This window comes from Entelurus aequoreus, linkage group LG12 (genome assembly GCF_033978785.1).
Source record: "Entelurus aequoreus isolate RoL-2023_Sb linkage group LG12, RoL_Eaeq_v1.1, whole genome shotgun sequence".
NCBI classification, from domain to species: Eukaryota; Metazoa; Chordata; class Actinopteri; order Syngnathiformes; family Syngnathidae; genus Entelurus; species Entelurus aequoreus.
Window position 1 is genome coordinate 29,196,841 of NC_084742.1, and position 22,310 is coordinate 29,219,150.

Consider the following 22,310-nt stretch of genomic DNA (forward strand, 5'->3'; position numbering starts at 1 on the left):
ACATTGTTGGTAAATGGAACACCAAAAGTGCTGTGATGGTTAAAATGTGACAGGTTTTATTTCAAGTTTATTTTCCGGAGGAGGAGGAGCACAGACGAAGGTCACACTTCAGCAACTGGCTCGACAACGAGGTCAGGCCCACGTACCATCGTCACAACCTTTCCGATGATGCATCTCGTTAGCGCTCGTGCTCGTTAAGACTCCAAAAAGAGGCTCCATTTCTCTTCATTCCCCATGCCGCTTTATTTACACCTGTAGTTACCCACAATGCTTTGCATCTGAACATGACATCGCTGCTCTCATCCCTCCTCCAGACCCACTGTGTTGTGTTTGTGTGTGTTTGTGTGTGTGAGGGGCTCTACACAACAAGTGTAAACATGCGGCTGCACAAGTACAACAAAGGTTGATTTCCTTCTTTAAGGACAGGGGGCGCCACACCTCCCGGTCACCTCACTGAGGTTCTTTACAAGTCGCTCTCCCCATAGAGGGCGCTGGAGAAAGAGATGTAGTCCAGGGCGCCTGGCGGGCTCTCGGCTCCGACGTAGCGGGTCATGCGGCTGATGCAGTACTCAGCCTGCTCGAGCGGAAGCTCGCGGCGCAGCTCTTCCACTGTGATGTAGTTCTAAGTCGGAAAGGTTCAATGTAAGCTCATCTGGTCTTTTTTTATTAAGCTTATTTTTATTAGTCTGATAAGTTCATCAGTGGTTAGTGATTTAGTATTCTACAATGTCCATAAAGTCTTGACATAGAAACATTAATGGAAAACAAATAATGAAAATGTATAATACTGCATGTGTGTGTGCACAGACCTTGTCTGAAGCCAAGATCTTGAAGGAGGCCATGACTTGCTCGGCGGTGTCGGTTTCTGCGGTTTCTCGGGTCATGAAGTCGATGAAGGCTTGGAAGGTGACCACGTTTGTGTTGTTGGGGTCCACCAGGGTCATGATGCGTGCAAACTCCACCTCCCCCTGTCAGACATGTACACTGATAAGTACGCACGCACGCGCACACAAATTCTAGTGTGCACGTTGAGGCCCACCAGGTCGTAGCCCATAGAGATGAGGCAGGCGCGGAAGTCGTCTGGGTCCATCCTGCCGTTTCTCTTCTGCAAAAACATAGTTCTTAGACGCTCAAGTGAAGGCGCTGATAATTATGGTGTGTGTGTGTGTGAAAGACTCACCCTGTCAAAGTGGTTGAAGGACGCCCTGAACTCGTTAAGTTGCTCTTGGCTAATGCCCTTGGCGTCTCTGGTCAGGATCTGGTTCTCCACCTCGTTGATGGTTCTTGCGATGGTGGTGAGCAGCTGCTCCCAGCCCACGCGGATGTGCTGCGGCAGACCAGGTGCACGTTAGCCGACAGCACAGGAGTGGGACGCGAGGGGGACTTACCTCCATGGTGTAGTTGGTGTGCTTGTTGTCGAAGATGAGCGACTCCTGGCTCAACTGGTGGTCGCCTTCCAGCTTGTCGATGTTGGACTTGTAGTTGATGATGTTCTGCTCATATTGCTTCAGGCTGTTCATCTGTTCCTCCAGAGAGCCAGCGATGTCCACAGACACGTGGCTGATCTCCTGCGCCCACAAAGATACATCAGCTTCAAGCGCCGCGTGCGCCTCCTTCACCGACGCCCAAGCCTTACCTCCATCTTGGTTTGGATCCAGGGTCCGATGATGTTGGCCTGGGCGGCGAACTGGCGCCGGAGCCGCTCGTTGGCCTGCTGGCGAGCCACCTCCTCCTGCAGCATTTGGTCTCTGAGGGGCACCAGGTGTTTGACCTGCACGCCAACATCACAGCATCACAAACACGGTGCCACAAAAGATTTGTTGGGACTCACGCGTCCACCCACCGTGTCCCATTTTGTGCTGATGTCCTGGGAGGACAGGTTGGTGTACGGGTTGATTCCAGACAGTTTGATTCCGTACGTTTGAGCTATCTTCACAATTTCGGTGTGGATGCCCAGCGTGGCCATGCGCTCCTTGTCAGCCTCTGGCAGCGTGGCCTTGAACTGGTCGTGGGCGGTGATCAGAGTCTGGAGGGAGTGAGGGGACATGGCAGTGATAAGACCTGATGATGAAGAGAAGGTGGCCGGCTCAAAATGTCAGAACATGAGTTGGCACCTGAATCTCTTCAATGCTGTGAACGATGAACATGTCCTGCAGGTCCTCCATAGCTCCGTCCATCCAGTTGTTGAAGGGCGCCGCCCTCTTTGCAAACTCCAAGTACAGCTGGTCGATGGTCTCCCATAGCTTCTCCACGCGCTGCAGAAAGGTGTCACCTGTTTCACAAAATCCAGCACTAACAGTAGACCTTAAAGTACCTCCAGAGCGTCCCGCCTCTTCTGGGTCAGCGTGCCCAGGTTGTCCCACTGGTCACAGATGCCCTGACAGCGGGAGTTGACGGTGGCCGCATCGTGGTAGTCCAGCTCGCTTAACACGCACAATGACAGCGTGAACACGAGAAGACTTCCGCCATTGTTACCAAGTGCTCGTCTTACTTAAGCTCCTGTGCGATTGCGGCGATCTGCTCCACGCGGTCCTGGTGGGCGGCGAGGTCGCTCTCAAAGGCCTCATGCTTCCTCATCAGGGCTCGGATCTCCATCAGGGACGCCGACTCATAGTCCTTCTGAGACAGCAGGCCCTCCTTACCTGAAACCACATTCCACATTGTCATCCGGCGCCGTGACAGACGAGTGGACGCCAATGGAGACCGACCTGCAGTCCAGGACTCGTGCATATTGCACTTTTGCTTGAACTTCTCAGCCAGGTGGTCCAGTCTCTCCAGGCGGCGGATCTCGGTGAGCAGCCACTCCTCGTAGCCCTTCTCCACTTGCTCCAGACCCTTCCAGGCGTTGGCAATGTCCTGCAGGAGGCAGACGCGGCCAACGTGTGACTCGTGCATTTTGGGTCATCGATTGTCTTTGAGTGGCGACGCGTGCTCACCGACACCATCTTGCCCTCAGAGGGCATAAAGGCGGGCCTGTTGCTCAGCCTCAGTTTGGTCTGCAGGGTGTTGAAGTTGATCTCCAGCTGACACTTCTCCTGCACGCGCGGTGGCTTGTGCACGCGGCGATAGTCGCGGAAGTCCTCCAGCTTCTGCTGCATGGCGCGCATTGTCTGCTCGGCCACGCGGTTCTCCAGCCAGGGAATGGTGCGGCGGATCCACTCCAGAAGCTACACGAGAAACATTTTGGTTTTGAAAGCTGCCATTTTAAGACCAAACCTCATGTTTCTCACCTCGCTGGCCAGCTTCTCGTACTCCTCCATCAGCTTCTCGTTCTCTTGGTTGACTGCCAGGACCTTGCAGATTCGGTTGGCGGCCGTCTCAGCCTGTCAGACAAACAGCAGAAGCACCAAGCGGTCAGACAACCACCACCAGCTTCCCGTGTGCAAAGCGTACCTGCTCGGCGCCAGCGAAGGCGTGGTAGAAGCAGGACACATAAGTCATGATGGCTTTCTCGTCGGGTTTGGGCGTGTTGACAATGTCTGCATGTCACAACAGCAGTTAGCTTACGCTAAGCTAGCTGGAAGAGCAAAGCTCACCTTCAGCATCCAACATCTTTGGGATGTCCAGGAACTTCTCAGCCACCTCAAAGGCTGTGTTCAGATTGCCAATGGGATCGTCCTGCAGGTAAACAGAAAATGTGAGCAGCTGACAGCAAGTGGACATTTTGACCTCCATTTGGCTTCATGATGAGGCACCTTTCTCAGTTTGGAGTAGTCGATGAGGTCTGGTCTGTGTCTGTGGATGAGGGCACACAGAGCCAGGCCGTCCTTCCAGCTGGGAAAGCACACCGCCAAGAAGACAAGGAAGACATCAAGGAACCGCTAAGGAAGGTAGCAAATCGTCCTGCTCCTTTTGCACTGCAGGGTGACGCCATGTTGCACTCACCTGATGTGGAAGTTCTGCACATTGACGTTCCTGTAGGGAGCGGTCTTCCTCTGACACCACAGCAGCAGACCCTCCTTAGCGGACGTCTCTGCACGAGCACACCTCGTTAACGTGCACACACATACACACAATTCTTGTTAAAACACACACCTTCAACAGAAATGTCTTGGATAGCGAAGCGTAGGATGATGGTCCAAATCATTCCAAGAGTCATCTTCCCGTTTCCATCAACAATTTCTGCAAACACACACAATCATAACTGATTGTTTGAATATCAGCTGACTCCATGATGTCACTACGACAATAGTGTCCTCACCCTCGGCGCCGATGGATACCAACTTGACGCCTTTGCTGCAGATGAAGTCCAGAGCTTTGTTTACGTTAGCGATCTTGTGGAAGCGCATCTTGCCTTTGTCTGGTTTGGGAAGCCTCTCACCTGTGCGTGCACACAAATTTAGTTTCCCAACTCCTTTGTGAAGGGAAGTGAATTATATTTATATAGCGCTTTTCTCTAGTGACTCAAAGCGCTTTACATAGTGAAACCCAATATCTAAGTTACATTTAAACCAGTGTGGGTGGCACTGGGAGCAGGTGGGTAAAGTTTCTTGCCCAAGGACACAACGGCAGTGACTAGGATGGTAGAAGCAGGAATCGAACCTGCAACCCTCAAGTTGCTGGCACGGCCACTCTACCAACCGAGCTATGCCGCCCTGTGTGTGTGCGTATATCTACCGGATATGACCTCCAGAAGCAACATCAGCTTGAGGCCATTTCTGAAATCCTCCTCAATATTCTCAATCTGCGTGCCAGCCTTCCTCAGGTGAGAGTTGCACCAAGCTGTGAACGTCTGACACACACATACACACACACTTGTTAAAGGGCGCAGTTTGCTACAAATTAAATGTTTTAAACCAGATAATATAGGACCACCACCAACAATATGTTACTAATAGTGGTTTAAGACAACAGATGTAACACATTTTCTACATTTGTCACAATTAGAAGTTTAACTTTGTATAAATGTCCTTTCAGTTGGAATAAAATGACCAGCGTTCATAGCTGTCAGTCATGAGTGTCTCAGACAAACCTGCAGGACCATCGCACATGCACATTAACTGAAAGGGGAACTGCACTTTTTTGGCGGAATTTTGCCTATCGTTCACAATCTTTATGAAAGACATGATGGATATATTTTTTTTAATGCATTCTAAATAAAAAAAAGTATTTTTACTTTTATCTTACAGCAGAACCAATGGGAGGTCCTCTATCTTGCCCATAAAATCCAATAAACATTTAAAAGGCACCAACAGTACTCAATTTACATTTGGTGACTTGAATATTAACCAAGTAATAGTGATATTGTTATTATAAGCACTAATGCAGACAAACTATAGATGTATGACTATTTATAGATCCAAGACTATTTGGAGATCACAAGTCTGACAAGTTGATGCACTTTGACAGCCACTTAGGGCCTGGAAATGGCGAGAAAGACACGAAAAGTCCTTTGGTCCCCTCCCGCCTCCCACCCTATTTCTTTGTGAGGATTATGGTCATTTGTCATTTTAATTAGAATATATGAACACCCGAGCATTCGCCATCCTAATGAGAGCAGACATTGTACAGTAAGTGATATTTTATTATGTTTCTTGGCTCTCATGAAGTCTGCAGTGAGCAGAAATAAACAATGAAGAAAAAAAGCAAGCGATGTGATGTGATGTGTTTTTGGAAATGAATGTGCCACCTATGCTTAAAATGATGAAAATATGTAAATATTAAATATTATTATAAATGTGCCCATTACATATATACTTACATCATGTATATAAAACCTGAATTGAGGTGTTTGGATGTATTATTTAGGGGTTTATAGGCGTAATTGAGCGGCTCCCATAGGCTTGATTGTAAGCAAACCTTTGATCGCATTTATTTAATATCTAGAATGCAAAAAATATATAATATCCATCTCGTAAAGATTGTGAACGACAAGGAAAAATAAAAAAATACAAAAGTGCAGTTCCCCTTGAAGACAGACCTCCAAAAAAAACTACAAAAAAAAACTTGCCACTTCTCCTTTAACTATCATTAATTTTCATGTCTTGTTGGTAAACTGGGGTTGGGAAGTCCCTACTATTAACTTGCTGCTCATAGGCTGTGTGTTATTAATAGACCCACATGGCTACATGTAATTTATTGGGATATGTGAAAAGGTTGTTAAAAAATATAAATCTCTACATGCAGGTGGGTTAATGGGTCATGTAGTACTATGCCTGCACAGATTTATGGATTTTCCTGTGCCTGAGGATGAATTTGGATTTCTTCGAGGACAAAAAGTTTTTTCAAGCGGAATATTATTAAAAAGTACTTGAGTTCCACTATGTCACAGGAACTTCTCTCTGGACTAGCTTGCCATCACACATTTGCACAGATTTCGTATGTTGATGTGTGTACTGTACTATCTGCTTTACCACAGTGCGTCCGGAAAGTATCCACAGCGCTTCATTTTTTGCAGACTTTATGTTACAGTCAGAGAAATTCTGGATAAAAACCGACGCTTCCCATCCAACCTGATTGAGCTTGAGAGGTGCTGCAGGAATGGACAAAAAAGAATGGGCAAAACTGCCCAAAGATAGGTGTGCCAAGATTGTGGCATCGTATTCTGAAAGACTTGAGGCTGTAATTTTTGCCGAAGGGGCATCAACAAAGTATTGAGCAAAGGGTCTAAATCAGGGGTCCCCAAACTTTTTGACTCGGGGGCCGCATTGGGTTAAAAAAATTGGCCGGGGACCCGGCTGTGTGTGTGTGTGTTTGTGTGTATATATATATATAGATATGTATGTATATATTCCTCACGCACTAATTGACTAAAAGAGTACGCACTTGCCACACGCTCGCTCGACACTGCGGCACGAGTGCGATGATGTCACGTTATCGATGGGAAAATGCATTTTTAGACAATACGATTTGCCTGAGCGGCTAGGAGACCCCAAGAGTAACAAGCGGTAGAAAATAGATTAGAAAGGACACTTTTTTTTTTTTAAACTCGAGACTTCCCACGGGCCGGATTTTGGACGCTGGCGGCCCATATTCGGCCGTAGTTTGGGCACCACTGGTCTAAATACCTACAAGTTTTTTTCCCAATTTTTAATACATTTGCAAAAATAAAAACAAACGTTTAACATTGTCATTACGGGTTATTGTTGAATTATGAGGACAAAAAATAATTTATTCAATTTTGGAATAAGGCTGTAACATAACAAAATGTGGAAAAAGTGAAGACTTTTCAGATGGAATGTAAGTGTCAAATAGTGTTTTCATTTGTATTTGTGTGATGAAGGATTTTTGCAATTTACATTGGTTTTTACGTTTACATACTGTGCTTCTTGTTGCTTTTTTGTATTTAAGATTATACAGTCGACCCCTTGATTATTGCTGCTAATTGGTTCTGGGCATAACCAGAAGTATGAAGTAGGAATGACTACAAATCAAATATATTAAAAGAGAGAGCATAAGTTTTTTTTAACATTATAAGAGCACTCTCGATATGAAATAACACCCTTCAGTCGCGTTTCTATTCTTTCAATTTCAATCCAATAGTGACGCTGCCTGAGTCTGAGCCAATCAGTGGCCGTGATACTGAACGGCGCACTTTGATAGGTTTAGCCTCCTTTATTGGCCAATACTACTGTGGTATTGACACTATTAGTTTATTTAACAATGTTCATGCTTGAAAATGCTTCATTTAGGGCAAACAATTTTTTTTTAAATAGTAGAATATGCTTTAAAAAAAGCCGTAATTTTTTAAGCGCAACGTGGCGAGGGACGACTGTATATAATACAATATTATAAATAATATAATAAAATATTGTGTTTTTTGGTGAATCTGGGAGGGGGCCGCCAAACAGACTCGTACTGCCTCTGACTGAAGATATGTTTAAGTTATGAAGGATTTTAAAACTCGGATGTTATGGTTTCTTTTGCACAGTTGCGTGAAATCGTACGCTTTTTCAAGGACTGCTTTTGAAACATAACTATCATTTTGCTGCGTGCGAGGTTATTAGTGGGGCGGAGCTTACAAGGCAGCTCGTTCGGGTGTGAGCGCCTCCTCCGCAGCCGCTTATCTGCTGCAAGCAGCTTTACGGTGCAGTAGCGTGTTTGAAGCGGAAGAGGGCACTATCCTCATTCCAGCTCTTAACGAGCTGAAATAAAGTGCAACGTCTTACAGAAGCATGTCGTCGACATTGCGTCATATGACACCAAATTAGTGAGCGAGGTCACTTTTGATGTGCGCCTCTCGAGGGCTGCCAGCCGAGGTCCTGGCAGGTGCGGGGTCCTTCGCCATGCATGACCAAATTTAGACCGACTCCCAAAGCGACCCTCTTAGGCCACTAGGCCAACCAGTGTGTGTGTGTGTGTGTGCGTGTGTGAGAAAAGGTGCATGGGGGCTAAATCGGGTTGCTATGGGACACCGGGTGACAGCTGAGAAGGCGGGATTCCTGAGGCGAGCTGTAAGAGGAAGGAATGGATGGACAAGGATGACCTGATGAAAACACACACACCTGTTGGCTAAAGTCTTATAATGAGGTCACCAAGACGCCATCCACTCCATATATTAATGATGCCAGGCCACAGCGTTACAATGTGTGGGCGGTTAACGCCCGCCACTGCTCACTGTGAGGCCACCTGTGATGAGACCCCCCACGCCCAAAATGCCAACAAACAAAACATGGCTGGCAGCTTCACTTCCTCCCCCACCCATCTTCATGATGCTCCGCCATCTATAGGACACTCACTGGGGGAGTGGGACGGGGGCGGGCACGAGTCAAGATGGAGGAGAAAAAGACATTTGAAGAGTGATGGCAAGTAATTTTAGGAGGAAGTTTTTTTTGGAGGCACGTATGTGAAACCAAGCCGGCCTTGCCACCATCTGTCAGTGTCTCTCAGCTCATCTGCGACAGAACCTCACAAACACAAACCAGTGCTTGGTTCTGATCCGCCACAGAAGGTGCTTAGTTCTAACATGGTGGCCTTGGTGGGCGCAACTACTGTTGTTTCCACAAAAGAAGGCAAGGAAACATTTAAAGTTCTCTTTAAGGAGTACAGACTGCAAAGCAGGCTGAAGGTGGGGTATATTTAGACATGGGGGATGGGGGGGGTGAAAGACAACACTGAGAAAGTTCCAAGGACTAAAATATCTTTCAGCTTGGCGCCAGGGTGCAAGGAGCAGGCTAGCCCCAAACTTGTAATTTGTCAAGTGAGCACATTAAAAAGGTGACACACCGAAAGACATCATTTTGGGACACACACTAACACACTCTCTGAGGCATACCTTCCTCTGCTGCTTCTCCCAGGCGGGGTCGAGCAGCAGGTCCCGGTCCCAGTCATCCTCCTGGGTCATGTACGTCTGCTCACTGTGGATGGTGTACGTCATGTGGCTCTCGAGCGTCGTCATGGTGCCGCTGAAAGAGATCAACGAGACTGATCACACCGGACTGGACTCGCTCTGCTGGACCGTGCTGGACTCACTCTGATGGACTCTGCTGGACTGCTCCCACTCCTCTGCTCCTTTGGTGCTAAGCGGTGGCGCACATGACCCCCAGTGTCGGGTTCTGGCCCAAAAAAGGTGCAGGGGGCGGGGTAAGGGGCTGTGCGAGTGGCCCGCATGTACGCCAATCAAGCACTGAGATGTGCACCTGTTGCTGTTAATGAAGCGGAGTGTGTGTGTGTCTGAAGTGGGTCCCATGTGTCCGGAAATCAACTTTGGCTTGGAAAATAGACAAGGGACTCTTGAGTGAAGAAGCATAGCATTTATTGAGTTCTTTCAACACTTCACTCACAAAAGTCCCGTCGCCATGGTTACTGATGCTGGAGAACCCTGGGGAAAGAAAGTCAACAGAAGCTCTGCCCACTGAAAACAAGAATGATGAAGCTCACCGTTGAACTTTGACCCTTGTCATCAGCTGATTCAAGCACAGCTACCACATGCCGTCAGCTGACCTTGGCCTGGGGTGGACAACCGACACAGAGGAGGAGGAGGGATGGTGCATTCAAAGACGAAGGCATAGACGAGGAAGACGCTTCACTTCACTTTCTTTATTAAAGCAACACGTGAGCTTCTCCAGAGTCCTCCGTCAGGAGGCGCTAAAGCTCAGCTTCTATCCCCACACAACTGCTGCAACAAGCCCCGCCTCCACTGCAAGCTACACGCTGACGTCCGCTGAGTCATCAGAAGCGCCCTATAAGAACTCTGAGATTGTTGACAATCTGCAGGTGGCGCTGGCCCAATCTTATAGGACGCCTCGGGATCTTTCCCCTACCCCGTCGACGCAGCAAAGCCATTTTTGCACCACACACTCTCCCCCACACACACGGACACGCTCCATTCGCATGCCCTCATTTCCATGGCAACAAGAGATTGGGGGAGGTTGAGGTGGGCAGGTTTGGGAAGTCGGAGCCACAAGCTCACACCCGAGGTGGCAACGGCGGTGGCGGCGGGAAAAAAGCACTATGTGAGCGGCGGATAGTGGGGGGGTTGGAAGGCGTGAGGGCGGCGAATACGGCGGAGGGGACGCGTCCCCAATATTACAACCATCCTCTCAATCACTCACACACACACACAAGACCGTTGCTTGAGGATGCGCCGGAGGACTTGAAGCCCCGCCCATTACCTTAACGAGGAAGCAGGAGGGGGGGTAGTGGTGACAGTAAAGGGGGAGGGGCCGGTGGAGGAATTGGGGGTGGGGTGTTTTTGGCAAACAGTTAGGGGAGTGGCAGCAGGTGGGAGATAGAGTTCATTTACCTTGACGCTGACCCCCGTCGCCCTAAAAGTCATCCACGCCGCAATGATGGCCGTCGTCCAGGTGACCTAATTCAGTTGAGACAGTTAGTGGAGGCCATGGCTGGCTGCTGGTGTCATGCAGTCAACACACAAACACACGCAGGGACGACGAGGCGACACCCATCACCCACCCAACACAAACCCCGGCCCCAAATAGGAGGTGCGTGACGCTCTGCCCCCAAAAAGTGGGTGTGGTCAAGTAGCAGAAGATACACACAAAGACGAGAAGGAGAAGAAAGAGGAGCGTAAATAGCCAAAAGCTTTGTGTTCCTTTAGTAAACGTCCACACAGTTTATTAACGTTTCAATACACGTGTCAATCAATAAATCGATCAGAGCATGCCCACTTTCCTCTAACCCGAAGCCAAAACAAGACAAAAGTCCACGCAAAGCTCTACGACTGTGACGACCACAGGGAAAGGGAGAAGGGGGCGTGTCTATGTGCAGAACACAGCTGTCAAACAACAACAAAGACCAATCAGTGATCGGTGATTGCTTGCTGGAGGGAGGGGGCGGAACTTGTCCCCCAAACAAACAATCACCAAACATTTCTTTGCAAACATGATCTGATGTATCTGGAATCAGGAAGAGAGGATAGTATTTGGGAGTGGGAGGGGTTTGGGGGCTGGGTGGCAGGAAGACACTGACTGCACCCCCGTCTGTCTCTCTTGTGCTGTCACTTCCTCTTAACAGCACCACATTTGTAGGAAATAAACATAAACGAGAAAAACACTGTTTTATTTCGGGGCTGGGGGAGGAGGGATAGGGGGGTCCCATGCAACCCCCCCGCCAGGCACATAGTCGAACTTATCATTCAGTAGTTACACGTTTCTATGTTAACGACATGGAAACAACATAAAATGTTTTTAAAAAAGGCCTCTGAACATATAACATGGGACAAAATGGGGGGGGAGAGGTAGGCAGCTGTATAAAAACTGGGGCTGGTGGGTGGTGGGGTGGTAAGACAGTGGCTTCCTGCATTGCCATGACGACATGTGGGGAAAAAACAAAGGTTACAGTAGGGATCACGTGTGCTTTACGTTCACTTGGTGTGCTGCTCACTAACCACCCCCCCACTCCCCGCTTACTTGTGTCCGACACAATGCAGCCAGCCCGCAGCGTGTGCTTGTCTGACTCCGCCCCCAAGCTAATTAACATAAGGCAAAACTGATAGGAAATGAGCTGCCAAAAGGATGGCAAGTAGCACAGAACGCGACTTTCTGTCGCAGGTCCGGCCTGAGGAACTGAAGGATAAAGGCAAAGGTGAGTCGCAGTCGCGGCTCACTACTGGCGCAAGAAGAAGTCAACGTGAGGTCAAAAATGGCCGTCAGGCGAGTGGCTGCACTGTGTGACACGAACTGGACCGACAGGTTAATAGCCCCGCCTCCTCCCCCACAAAAAGTCGCTGTCACTTTTGAGGAAGAAGTGAGCAAAGGGGGTGGGGGCAGACTATCGGAAGGGAGGCTCAGGCGTGTGAAGGGAGAGTTCGGGGCGGCGGAGGATGGAATCCTTGCGTGTAGGCGGCGGCAACGGCGGCTCATACACCCTGGGCGCGGCCATGGCGGCTGCCACAGCCGCGGCGGCGGGAACCACTGGCCTGAGGGCGTCCAGCGTGGCCATGGGTTGGGCGGTCATGGTGGGCATCGCCGACATGCCAGCAAGGGCAGTCATGGCCCCGGCGGAGGGGTAGGCGTACTGGAATTGAGGGTACTGCTGAAGCTGCTGGTAATAGTCTGCATAGTACCTGCAGGGGGCGGGGATCAGGCAGGAAGAGAAGGGGCATCATAATGGCACCACATTAACTAACATGCACACAAATGTGGAAACTGTACAGGTCGTCCTACCTTGCTACAGGGTCCTCGGCAGCTTCAGATGCCGCCTCCTCGGCGGTGCGGCCGGCGGGCGTAGGGAGCAGCGAGCGCCGTGGTTTGGCTCGCTGGTAAATAAACGGCTTCATGATTGGGTCTGGCAGGAGGGAGGCCGCCCTTCGCAGCGGACTGCGGTCTCTTTCACCAGACTTGGCTGCCGCTGCCTGCTGCTCGGCCATGACATGTTGACCCTGGGCAAAATAATGTGCCTGCCGAGCCGCTTCAAAGATGGCAGTCGCAGGGTCAGCCGCACCCATGGCGGTGATGTGAGCATAGGCGGGCCCAGGGGCAACAGTGTAAGCAGAGTTGACTGCCGCTCCAGGCATGTCTATCCCAGGGGCGGCGGTCAGGTAGATGGGGTTGGCCATGGTCGGCGTGTAAACGGGCGTCGTGTAAGCAGCAGCGGGATTCGCTGCCATTTGACCGTAGAGGTTGGGGGCGACTGAGCTGTAAACTTGAGTGGCTCCTGATGTCAGAGCCGCCTGATTGGCCACTGATCCATACAACTGATTGGCAACGTTGGCACCATACACCTGACTGGCGAGTGCGCCATACACAGCCGGGCTCACAGGGTTTCCGTCTGAGCGCGTGCCAGTGGTGATCCCGGTGAGGGCGGCATACGTGGGATCAAACGTGGATGTGTTGTACACTGAGTTGTGCACGCTCTGCTGTACCTGCAGGGGCAGGCCGGCAGCGGCAGCAGCGGCGGCAGCAAGAACGGCGGCCTGACTCTGGTACTGCTCCAGTGTAGGCTTCACAACGGGACACTCGCCCGCATAGTGGCCCTGCTTCCCGCAGTTGACGCACGGGAGCTTCCCTGTGGGTGTCTGCTTGCTGGGCTGAACCTTGGAGAGCTCCACAGAGAGCGGCCGCCCCTTGAAGGAAGTGCCGTGCAGCGCCTCGATGGCCTGAAGTGCGTCTTCCTTATTTTCCATGTGCACAAAGGCGTAGCCTATGGAAGAGGAATGCCTGGCTGTCATTGAGCGCAGGGACAAAAATTAGCATCACAGCTGACTCATGTCACTATTGACGAGGGAAGTAGATGGCATGCACTAACAGGAAGTTGACGGTGGTCATTAGCGTCAAACTGTGTTTAGACATACAAGATGGCGGCGCATTTACCTCTTTGCTCACCTTTGACTTTATCACATTCCAGAACTTTCCCAAAGGTCTGAAAGAGCTGTTGGAGATCTTCAGTGGTGCACATGCCACTCAAATTCCCCACAAACACTTTGGTGGAGTGCAGCGGCCGCCCCCTCGACTCCTCCACCACCAGGTTCCGTCCACGAAACTCTCGTCCGTTGAGTTCGCGAATGGCCCGCTCGGCGGCGCCCTCACCCTGCAGGTGAACGAAGGCAAACTGTCGCAGCACGCTGCAGCTGACCACGTGTCCGTACGGCTCAAAGATGGCCGACAGCTCCTCCTGGGTGGTGTCCAACGCTAGGTTGCCCACAAAGAGCTTCACTGTGTTGCTCTTGTCCATGATGCTGTGCACAAGGAGACATGACCTTAGCGTCCATGCTAACTGATCAATTTGCAATTGTTCACCGACTTTTTAAAATAAAACAATAAGTACAAATGGTAAAGATAATTCAAAACAATTTTTTTTTTTTTTTAAATTAAACTTAAAACCTAAAGGAAAACTGCACTTTTTTTTATTTTGACCCTCATCCACGATCTTTATGTGAGACTCTAAACACATGTCTTTTTTTTCTGTGCGTTTCTAAATAGTAAACAACTTCTAGTATGAGGAGGCTAACAATGCAGGTAAGGGAGATTCATAGGGCTGGGCGATTATATGATCGAGATTCATTTGAGTTTGATCAAGGTGATCAGCTGTTAGCATATATTACCTCAATCAAACATGGCAGAAATATCTATTAGAAGTCTGGAACAGAAAGAACAGTAGGGAAGCTCTGTAAGGTGCTCTGTATAGTCCTGCATGAAAAAAATCTGCCTTTATTGACTGTTATCCTGTTTGTGTCTGTGAATGTGTGTGTGTTTTTTACGTTTGCGTCCGCATGTGTGCAACCATCCTGTTTTACCATTGCAGAAGTTAGGGCTCCTCACAAAGTAATTAATGTGCAATTAGCGTTATGTCTCTTTCCCGTTACACAGCAGTAAGTGCAGACCAGAAGAATAAAATAAAGAAATATGGCTAACACTAGCATAGAAACTAAAACACAATGTTGAGAAGGAGCAGCAACTTTGTAGTGACACACTTTAGTCTCACTGCAGCTCACCAGTGATCCTGCCCTGGATGCAGACTCGCAGGCAGGCACAGAATGCCTTTTTTCGACTGTATTGGTCCCTAATGGGAGTAAACACACCTACTAATTCAACCAGTAAAAGACATTTTGATATCTAAATATATATACATTTTTTTTTTTTAATGTGTTTGCTCTGATTTAACTCCTATTTTTAACAGGTACTAAAAAGCTTTGAAGACACTTTTTGTTAAAAATCATTGTTTAGTTTGTAGAATAAAACTTTTTTTTCTGAAATAATCATTAAACTTGTCTTTTACTGTATGTTGGTACAAGTTATTTTACACAACCTCAAATTCAAACTGCACGTTAATGTATTTTCATTAGATATCAGCTACAATATCTGAGTTTAAAAAAAACACAATCTGGGTTACCGGTTGTTGTTTGCCAAAGCACTGGTGAAAAGCACTGATGTATACAAGTCATCAAAGAATACAAACAATAATTGACCATGTGAAAGTGTTGTTTAGTGTATGCTAACTTGAAATAAAAGTTTTGTAATATTTAGTACACCACTGATAATACTTTTACTGCAAAATGAAGCAAAATAACAAAAGAACCCTCAAACCAAGACATTGCTACTCTAATAAGCACAGTCATACATAAGAACAAACATGACAGTTTTCAGCTATTAGCAAGTATTACCTCGATCAAACATGGCGGAAATGTTTGTTGCACGATACTGAAGAAGTAAACAGTCGGGATGCAACGGTACTTGGTATAATCTTGCACAAGACAATATGCCTTTAATAAAAAATAAACAATTGCGATATTAATCGAGATTGGATGATATGAAAAAATCAATCGAGATCATTTTTTTGCCGTATTGCCTAACTTGAGGGAGTCATTCATTTCGCCTTTAAAGCACTCTAAAAACATCCAAAAAATGCCAGCAACTCTTTATTTACATGTTGTGAGCTGCATATTAACCAAGCTATAGTGACATTGTTATTGTAAGGACCAATGTCAAGGAATTACTTTTTGGGCGTTGTGACACACGGCCATGGTTGTCACACTGCTCCTCCAACCACTAGTGTTAGGTATGCTTGTGTAGCTACTTGAATTTCTTCTGTTGCTGCTGTATCGTCTTTGAGTTTGTAAAAGTTAATCCTAGATTATGATCATGCCTCTCACCCGTGTAGTAGAAGCCGAGAAGTTGGCCAACTTTGAAAATCCACACTCTACGTAAAATTCTGGACCGACTGAAGCAGTGGATACTTGATATCAACCAATGGAACGCAGCATAAAACCAGACGACATAACTAAGAAGACTCAGTGGATCCTCCACTTTTACCTGAGTGAGCATTTTGATGGAAGTTACAACCATCCCATTCGTCGGCATCCCATTGAGAGCGGACATTGTAAGTCCCCGTTTATGTTCCTATTTGAAACGTTTAGTAATAATGCTACATGAAAATGCTCCAAAGCCATCACAAAGTATGCATTTATTAGTTGTAGCAAAGATAGAACGTCATAACTCGTGTTTTTCCGGCCGGAAGTGGGTCATTCGCAAAAACATCGCTAGTGATAACATGCCAAGTGTGAGGATATGTTCTCTTATTCTTGTTAAAAACCTTGTTCATTTTGCAAAGCGGACCTTGTTTTTATGGCAGTACATCTGTTATACGCAAACATTTATAGCGGAGACATGATGTCGGACATTTGGAGGGAGGATGCGGACACAGCCTCGGTAAGAGTAGTTAGCTTCTACCTTGCTTGCTCGCTAACAAAGGAGAGACGAAGTTGAGTGAAAAATAACTTTAAATATCATTTTAACCAGAGTCAGCCAGCTAAACTTTGTCTATATCAATTCAAGTATGTTTTAAAGCAGCGTCAATTTGCAGAGCTGTAAAAAAAAAAAAAGGCACTTTAACAAATGCTAATCATAGAGAGAGACAGACAGGCACCAATGCGGAGGTATCATAAGATTAAACATACACCATTTCAAGAATTAATTAAGTGTACAGTTCTACACATTGAGTATATTAGAGTGCTAAAACTGCCAAGAGTTAATCAATAGTCAATCTACCAGTGTGCAGCTTTTATGGAATATGACAGAATCAGATGACTGCCGATTTTGTTGTCAGGAGTCTGAATCCACCCTGCATTTGTTTTGGTATTGTCATATTGTGTCTTCGTTTTGGGTGGAAGTTGAAAAACTGTGTTTAAGGATTGGTTTGTTTATGATGTGGTTTCTGTTATTTTAGGAGAGTTCATTGACAATCATGATTTAATTGATTTAATTATATTACTCGGTAAAAGGTTTATTTTTAAGGCTAAAAACAGATATTCACTTAGTATTACTTTCTTTAAAACATTTATTCAGTATTTTTTAATTTTAGAAAGTTACATGATTGAAAACGATAATGCTGCCAAAAAACATAAAAAAAAGATGGGAAGTCCTCAAAGGCTTATTTTGAAAGTGTAATTATGTTTATAGATTATATGCTATCTGTTGTTGTGTTCCCTAATTTGAGTGACCTGGACATAATCTTGACTGTACATAAATACTTTTTCTGAAAATGCAAATTTGTTTATATATTATATGCAATTTGTTGTGTTCCCTAATTTTTTATTTTCCATTGTACATGAATGAAGGTGTGTGTTGCTGAGCCCGACTTGGACATTATCTGGACTGGGCCTGGTTTTAAAAAGCCTTTAGACAAATGTTATTTCATTTACAACCTGGTCTGGTGAAGATGGGGTCCTTTTTTTGTTTTTGTTTTTTAAATAAAATAAAATAAGATAAATAAATATTTTCTTGGATAAAAAAAAAGTAAAATAATATAAAAATAATTACATAAAAACTAGTAATTAATGAAAATGGTAGTGGACCAGCAACACATACAATCATGTGTGCTTCATGTGTCCCATGCAGACGTGTTGTGGGAACCAGAATATTGGTAGCAGAAAGAAACAACCCCTTTTGTGTGAGTGGGTGTGGATGAGTGTGAATGGGGGAGGGAGGGTTTTTTTTGGGTTGATGCACTAGTTGAAAGTGTATCTTGTGTTTTTTCTATGTTGATTTAATTAAAAAAAATTAAAAAAACAAATGCGAATCACAGAGAGAGACAGACAGGCACCAATGCGGAGGTATCATAAGATTAAACATACACCATTTGAAGAATTAATTAAGTGTACAATTCTACACATTGAGTATATTAGAGTGCTAAAACTGCCAATAGTTAATCAATAGTCAATCTACCAGTGTGCAGCTTTGTAAACATCACAAAATGATTTTCTTTTTGAGGAAGTTAGATTTTGTGTTTTGTTGTTTGTTTTCATTGCTGCTTTTTTTAAAATACATAAACAAGGCTAATTAATTTTTTTTTAGCACTTTGTATTTCCTCTCTTTTAAATGGACAACATTTTACTAGTCATTTGAATTTTTGTAATAGCTGAATGAGCAGCACAGTTACAGTATAAATACATATTTATGAATCAATTAGTCATTTTTGTTGTTAGTAATCATGTGCCTAAAATAACTTAAGCTGCATTTAGAAGTCGATGGAAAAGTTAGAGTCATTAAATATGTGTATGCTTTATTGTCCGATTAGTCGACTAATCGTTAACTAATCGACTATCAAAATAATCGTTAGTTGGAGCCCTGTCTGTAAAAGTCAATGCACCCAAGAAATAAGTCACGGTAATGATTGAAATGAACAAAATACTGTAAATATTTAAATGATCATGAATGTGCCTGTTGATACACTACACGCATACTTACAGCATGTATAGAAAACAGTGCTAAGGGGTTTTTTTTTTTGGGGGGGGGGGGGGGGGGGGGTTTAGAAGGCTTTATAGGTGAAATAGCTGACTCCCCATTACCTGTTTTAGTAGCTGCTATTTACTAGCAGCTTGTTACGATCGAGAACGCACAGAAACAAGAAAGACATACTGTATGTGTTCTTGTCTCACATAAGGATTGTCGATGGGCAACTTTTTTTTTTAATTTCAGCTTTCCTTTAACCTAAGTAACCCCTATCACCTCCTGACATTCAAGTGCCAGTTTTACTTTTGTTTAAATAAATTACATTTGTCGTTTTAAAGGACACAAGACTTACTTGCATTTTAAACTGAAAGCTGCACCATTTTCAAAAACATTAACAAGGAAAGGATAGGAAGGGTGGAAGCTATGGAACCTACAGTGTTACCTACCATTCTGCTTTTTCACATAAAAAAAACAAATGTTGCAAATGTATTGGTGTAAGCTTTATATTACAATTACAGTTTATTAAGGAAAGTACATGCAGTGTTTCTTATACATTCATTTATTACATACATTTCAACTGCCATGAATAGATTGGGGGCTACTCGTCCGCCCCCGCTTATTAACACATTACAACGGGACCGGCTCCAGCACCCCCTGCGACCCCAAAAGGGACAAGCGGTAAAAAATGGATGGATGGATGTCTGTAAATGGAGCTTGTTAAGCACAATACTGTAGGTGGCAGTAAGTATTGTAGCGCTGCTTCATGACATTTCATTCACCCCTGGACAACAAAGCAGAAGGGATCATCAGTGTTGCCAACTTAGCAAACTTTCCCTCATGTTTAGCTAATATTAGGATTATATCATCATTTGCGTTTTATGAATAAGGCAAAATCCCCCCAAAAAAGAAAGGAAATGGTCTCCAATGTTCACCTTCAAAACCAACCATCTCTCTCGCGCTGTAAGACAGATTGAATCTGGCGACATGTGACTTGGTAGGCTGCCAGTAGAGAATCACGTCCCCCCATTGTCCTCTGCAGCGGCATGCTTTTATTTTGTTGTTTTAGATGTGTGCAGTGTTGCCGAAAGCTTTGTGAAAGACTACAAGCCGTGCTGCCGAATACCACACAGGATTTTTTTTCCATTAAAGTTAATATATGCGCCGGGAAATAAGAGCAAAATACAAGTTCTTCCCTGAGTTTAGCAACAAATATAGCGACTTTTTTTGGGGTCCTTCAGAAGACCCTGACGTGGGCGCACGTACGGCTCTTTTTAACGAGCACAGAGTGTTGTTTTGGGCCCTTCCTCCATCTAAAAGCCGTCACAGCTGGTGGGCTGACCAAAAAGATGTATTTCTTGACACTTTTGTTTTGCTTTTCACTTGTTGTCTCTCCTACATCATACATTACAATTCATGCAAATTAGATGATGGATCACAAATAGGAATGTTGGCGTTTTTTCTTTAAATGCATCGGATCTTAAAGTTAAAAAGTTCAAGTCCCAACGACAGTCACACACACACTGGGTGTGGTGAAATCATCCTCTGCATTTGACCCATCCCCATGTTCACCCCCTGGGAGGTGAGGGGAGCAGTGAGCAGCAGCTGTGGCCACGCTCAGGAATAATTTTTGGTGATTTAACCCCCAATTCCAACCCTTGATGCTGAGTGCCAAGCAGGGAGGCAATAGGTCCCATTTTTATAGTTTTTGGTATGACTCGGCCGGGGTTTGAACTCACGACCTTCCAGTCTCAGGGCGGACACTCCAACCTTGGTTGATGGTTGAGACAAATAATTTTTTGCTCAAAAATGTTGGTGACCACTGATCTAAATCATGATCTCCAAATTGTGTATACTTTTATAACAAACCTCACTCTTGGACTCTTTTAGACTTTGTGCTGGACAGTGAGTTGATGGCTCAAACTCTTAGCTCAATGCCTAGCACTACCACACTGTAATCCGAAGAACCTAGGTAACGGCATGTTACAGATTAGAGTGAGGTTTAGGGGGGCAATATAATGGGGCCGGTCGGTGTGGCTATGCGAGTGTAGGTTGGTTGACACCTTAAAAACTTGCGCTAGACATCGAGTTGACAGCTCTGCCTTTTAGCTCAATGCCTAGTGCTCCTGCACTCTCATTTGAAGGACCAAGGTTCGAGCCACACATTGTCCATATCGGATGAGACCTTGAGTGTGTGCAACCAGACACCTCACAGGACATTTCTATCTTATGGTCAAGACAGCTGACCCTCCATCAGCGTCTTTTGCGTGGACAACTGAACTAGACTGCTGGACATATAGAACAGCCCACAACAGAACACAACTAGAATGCTGGGCATATGGAATTGTACAACAGAGACACCGAAAAAGGTTGTTTTAAAACAGAGCTAGACTGCTGGACATATGGAACAAGATGGCTTTTGGACAATGGACACACAAAAAATTAAACAATATACCGCTTGGCTGCTGGACGTTTAAAAGTGCTTGTTGATGACGTCACGGGGGGCTGACTCACCAGGTTAGCGTCGCCGCAGACTTTATTGTTCGTAGGAAACAAACCGGGCGGAACGAATTGCTCTTTAGCGTGCGCCGATGAAAAGCGGTACACAATGATCGTAGATCACAAAACCACACAAATGAGAAGGGAACTTAAATTTAAAAAAAAATCCAAAAAAAAAAAACCGACCACCGTCGAACAATTGATCAAATTGCGACACATAAAGAACACGGGATGTGCGCGTGTGTGGTCGATGTAGCGTAACGTGCATGGTTAGCGCGTTCACAGGAAGACTACATCGTCAACAACGGGCGTTTTTTTGTCCACCAAACCGAGGAATGAGAAGCATCGACCATCTTACCTTTGCGGTGCTGCTGCTTTTCAAAATGGTCGCGGCTGCTTCCGCCTGACTGCCGGGCACTAGAGGGTGGGGGCAGGAGTGGGAGTGGGAGGGGGGTGTCGTGTGCATTCCACGTAAAGCCATGTTGTTGCAGACCGGAAGTAACGTGCACTACATACATGAGTTAAACATTTTACTTTCTTTTTAGGTGAGAGTATCCAAATCTTCTTGGCGGTTGAGCATAAACTGTTTTGTGACTGGATCGAGATGGAAGGGGATAGTGACGGGATGTATGAGGAAGGTATGGACGTGGATAGGACTAGAGGGGAGAAAGGAAAGAAGGGGAGCGGAGGACATGAAGGAAAGTCGAGTGCTAAAAGAGCCCATGAAGAAGATGAAGAAGTAGAAAAAAGGAAAAAGACTATGGAAGATATTTATAGGATTATATATACATTTAAATCAAGTCAAGACATGAATGACATAAGTTTAATGACACTTGTTAAGGGGTTAAAGAAGGACATCGGAGAGGTGGAGATAGCGAAGGTGCTTAGGGACGGGCGACTTTTGATTAAATGCAAAAACGGAGAGCAAAAAAGTAAAGCAATGCGGTTGCAAAAACTGTGCAATAAGATAATAAAGGACAAAATCGAAGTGGGAGAACGAAAGGGGGCAAGAGGAGTAGTGACAGGAATTCCAAGAGGTGAAATTTTAGAAGAATTGAAAAGACAAATACAAGGGGGAACTGTCAAGATGTTGACAAGAATGATGGCATATAGAAATGGAGAAAAGATGGAAAGCGAATCAGTATTAGTACAGTTTGTCGAGGAAGTCCTTGGGTTTTTAAGCTTTTATGTTAGAGCTTACGTCCCATCCCCAGTACGCTGCTTCAAGTGCCAACGCTATGGGCA

General features: G+C 45.8%; 2 protein-coding genes across 7 annotated transcripts; both read right to left on the reverse strand.

Annotated features, from left to right (window-relative positions):
* Nucleotides 1-13: 13 nt before the first annotated feature.
* actn3b (actinin alpha 3b) lies at nt 14-9,649 on the reverse strand. 2 transcript variants are annotated; one of them, XM_062065508.1, is made up of 22 exons: nt 9,412-9,649; nt 9,215-9,344; nt 4,618-4,732; nt 4,202-4,321; nt 4,036-4,122; nt 3,886-3,973; nt 3,696-3,774; nt 3,537-3,618; nt 3,394-3,479; nt 3,231-3,323; nt 2,937-3,167; nt 2,709-2,856; nt 2,492-2,642; nt 2,315-2,423; nt 2,115-2,255; nt 1,844-2,026; nt 1,637-1,771; nt 1,389-1,568; nt 1,181-1,327; nt 1,040-1,105; nt 810-968; nt 15-622 (listed from the first exon to the last, which is right to left on the reverse strand). In XM_062065508.1, exons 2-22 carry the CDS (start codon nt 9,335-9,337, stop codon nt 464-466), a joined length of 2,682 nt encoding a protein of 893 aa, XP_061921492.1. In that variant the 5' UTR covers nt 9,338-9,344; nt 9,412-9,649; the 3' UTR covers nt 15-463. The 2 variants fall into 2 exon arrangements, with proteins under 2 accessions (XP_061921491.1, XP_061921492.1); XM_062065507.1 differs by having other exon boundaries at nt 14-622; nt 2,492-2,856.
* A 20-nt stretch (nt 9,650-9,669) lies between these two features.
* Nucleotides 9,670-21,556, reverse strand: rbm14b (RNA binding motif protein 14b). 5 transcript variants are annotated; one of them, XM_062065516.1, is made up of 4 exons: nt 21,424-21,556; nt 13,725-14,077; nt 12,567-13,542; nt 9,670-12,466 (listed from the first exon to the last, which is right to left on the reverse strand). In XM_062065516.1, the coding sequence occupies exons 2-4, from the start codon at nt 14,071-14,073 to the stop codon at nt 12,172-12,174; spliced, it is 1,620 nt and encodes a 539-aa protein (XP_061921500.1). In that variant the 5' UTR covers nt 14,074-14,077; nt 21,424-21,556; the 3' UTR covers nt 9,670-12,171. The 5 variants fall into 5 exon arrangements, with proteins under 5 accessions (XP_061921500.1, XP_061921499.1, XP_061921496.1 ...); XM_062065515.1 differs by having other exon boundaries at nt 13,713-14,077; XM_062065512.1 differs by having other exon boundaries at nt 12,567-13,563; nt 13,713-14,077.
* Nucleotides 21,557-22,310: the final 754 nt, after the last annotated feature.

What these genes read in the sequence shown, in the direction of transcription:
- actn3b (XM_062065507.1), bottom strand. Translation starts at nt 9,337, where the DNA reads ATGACGACGCTCGAGAGCCACATGACGTACACCATCCACAGTGAGCAG. An exon ending in CTGAGGGCAAGATGGTGTCG is followed by an intron (nt 2,857 to 2,936) that starts GTGAGCACGCGT and finishes TGCCTCCTGCAG; the next exon opens with GACATTGCCAACGCCTGGAA. An exon ending in ACACCAACTACACCATGGAG is followed by an intron (nt 1,328 to 1,388) that starts GTAAGTCCCCCT and finishes GGTCTGCCGCAG; the next exon opens with CACATCCGCGTGGGCTGGGA.
- rbm14b (XM_062065512.1), bottom strand. Translation starts at nt 14,073, where the DNA reads ATGGACAAGAGCAACACAGTGAAGCTCTTTGTGGGCAACCTAGCGTTG. An exon ending in AGTCAAAGGTGAGCAAAGAG is followed by an intron (nt 13,564 to 13,712) that starts GTAAATGCGCCG and finishes GCTCAATGACAG; the next exon opens with CCAGGCATTCCTCTTCCATA. An exon ending in GCCGAGGACCCTGTAGCAAG is followed by an intron (nt 12,467 to 12,566) that starts GTAGGACGACCT and finishes CGCCCCCTGCAG; the next exon opens with GTACTATGCAGACTATTACC.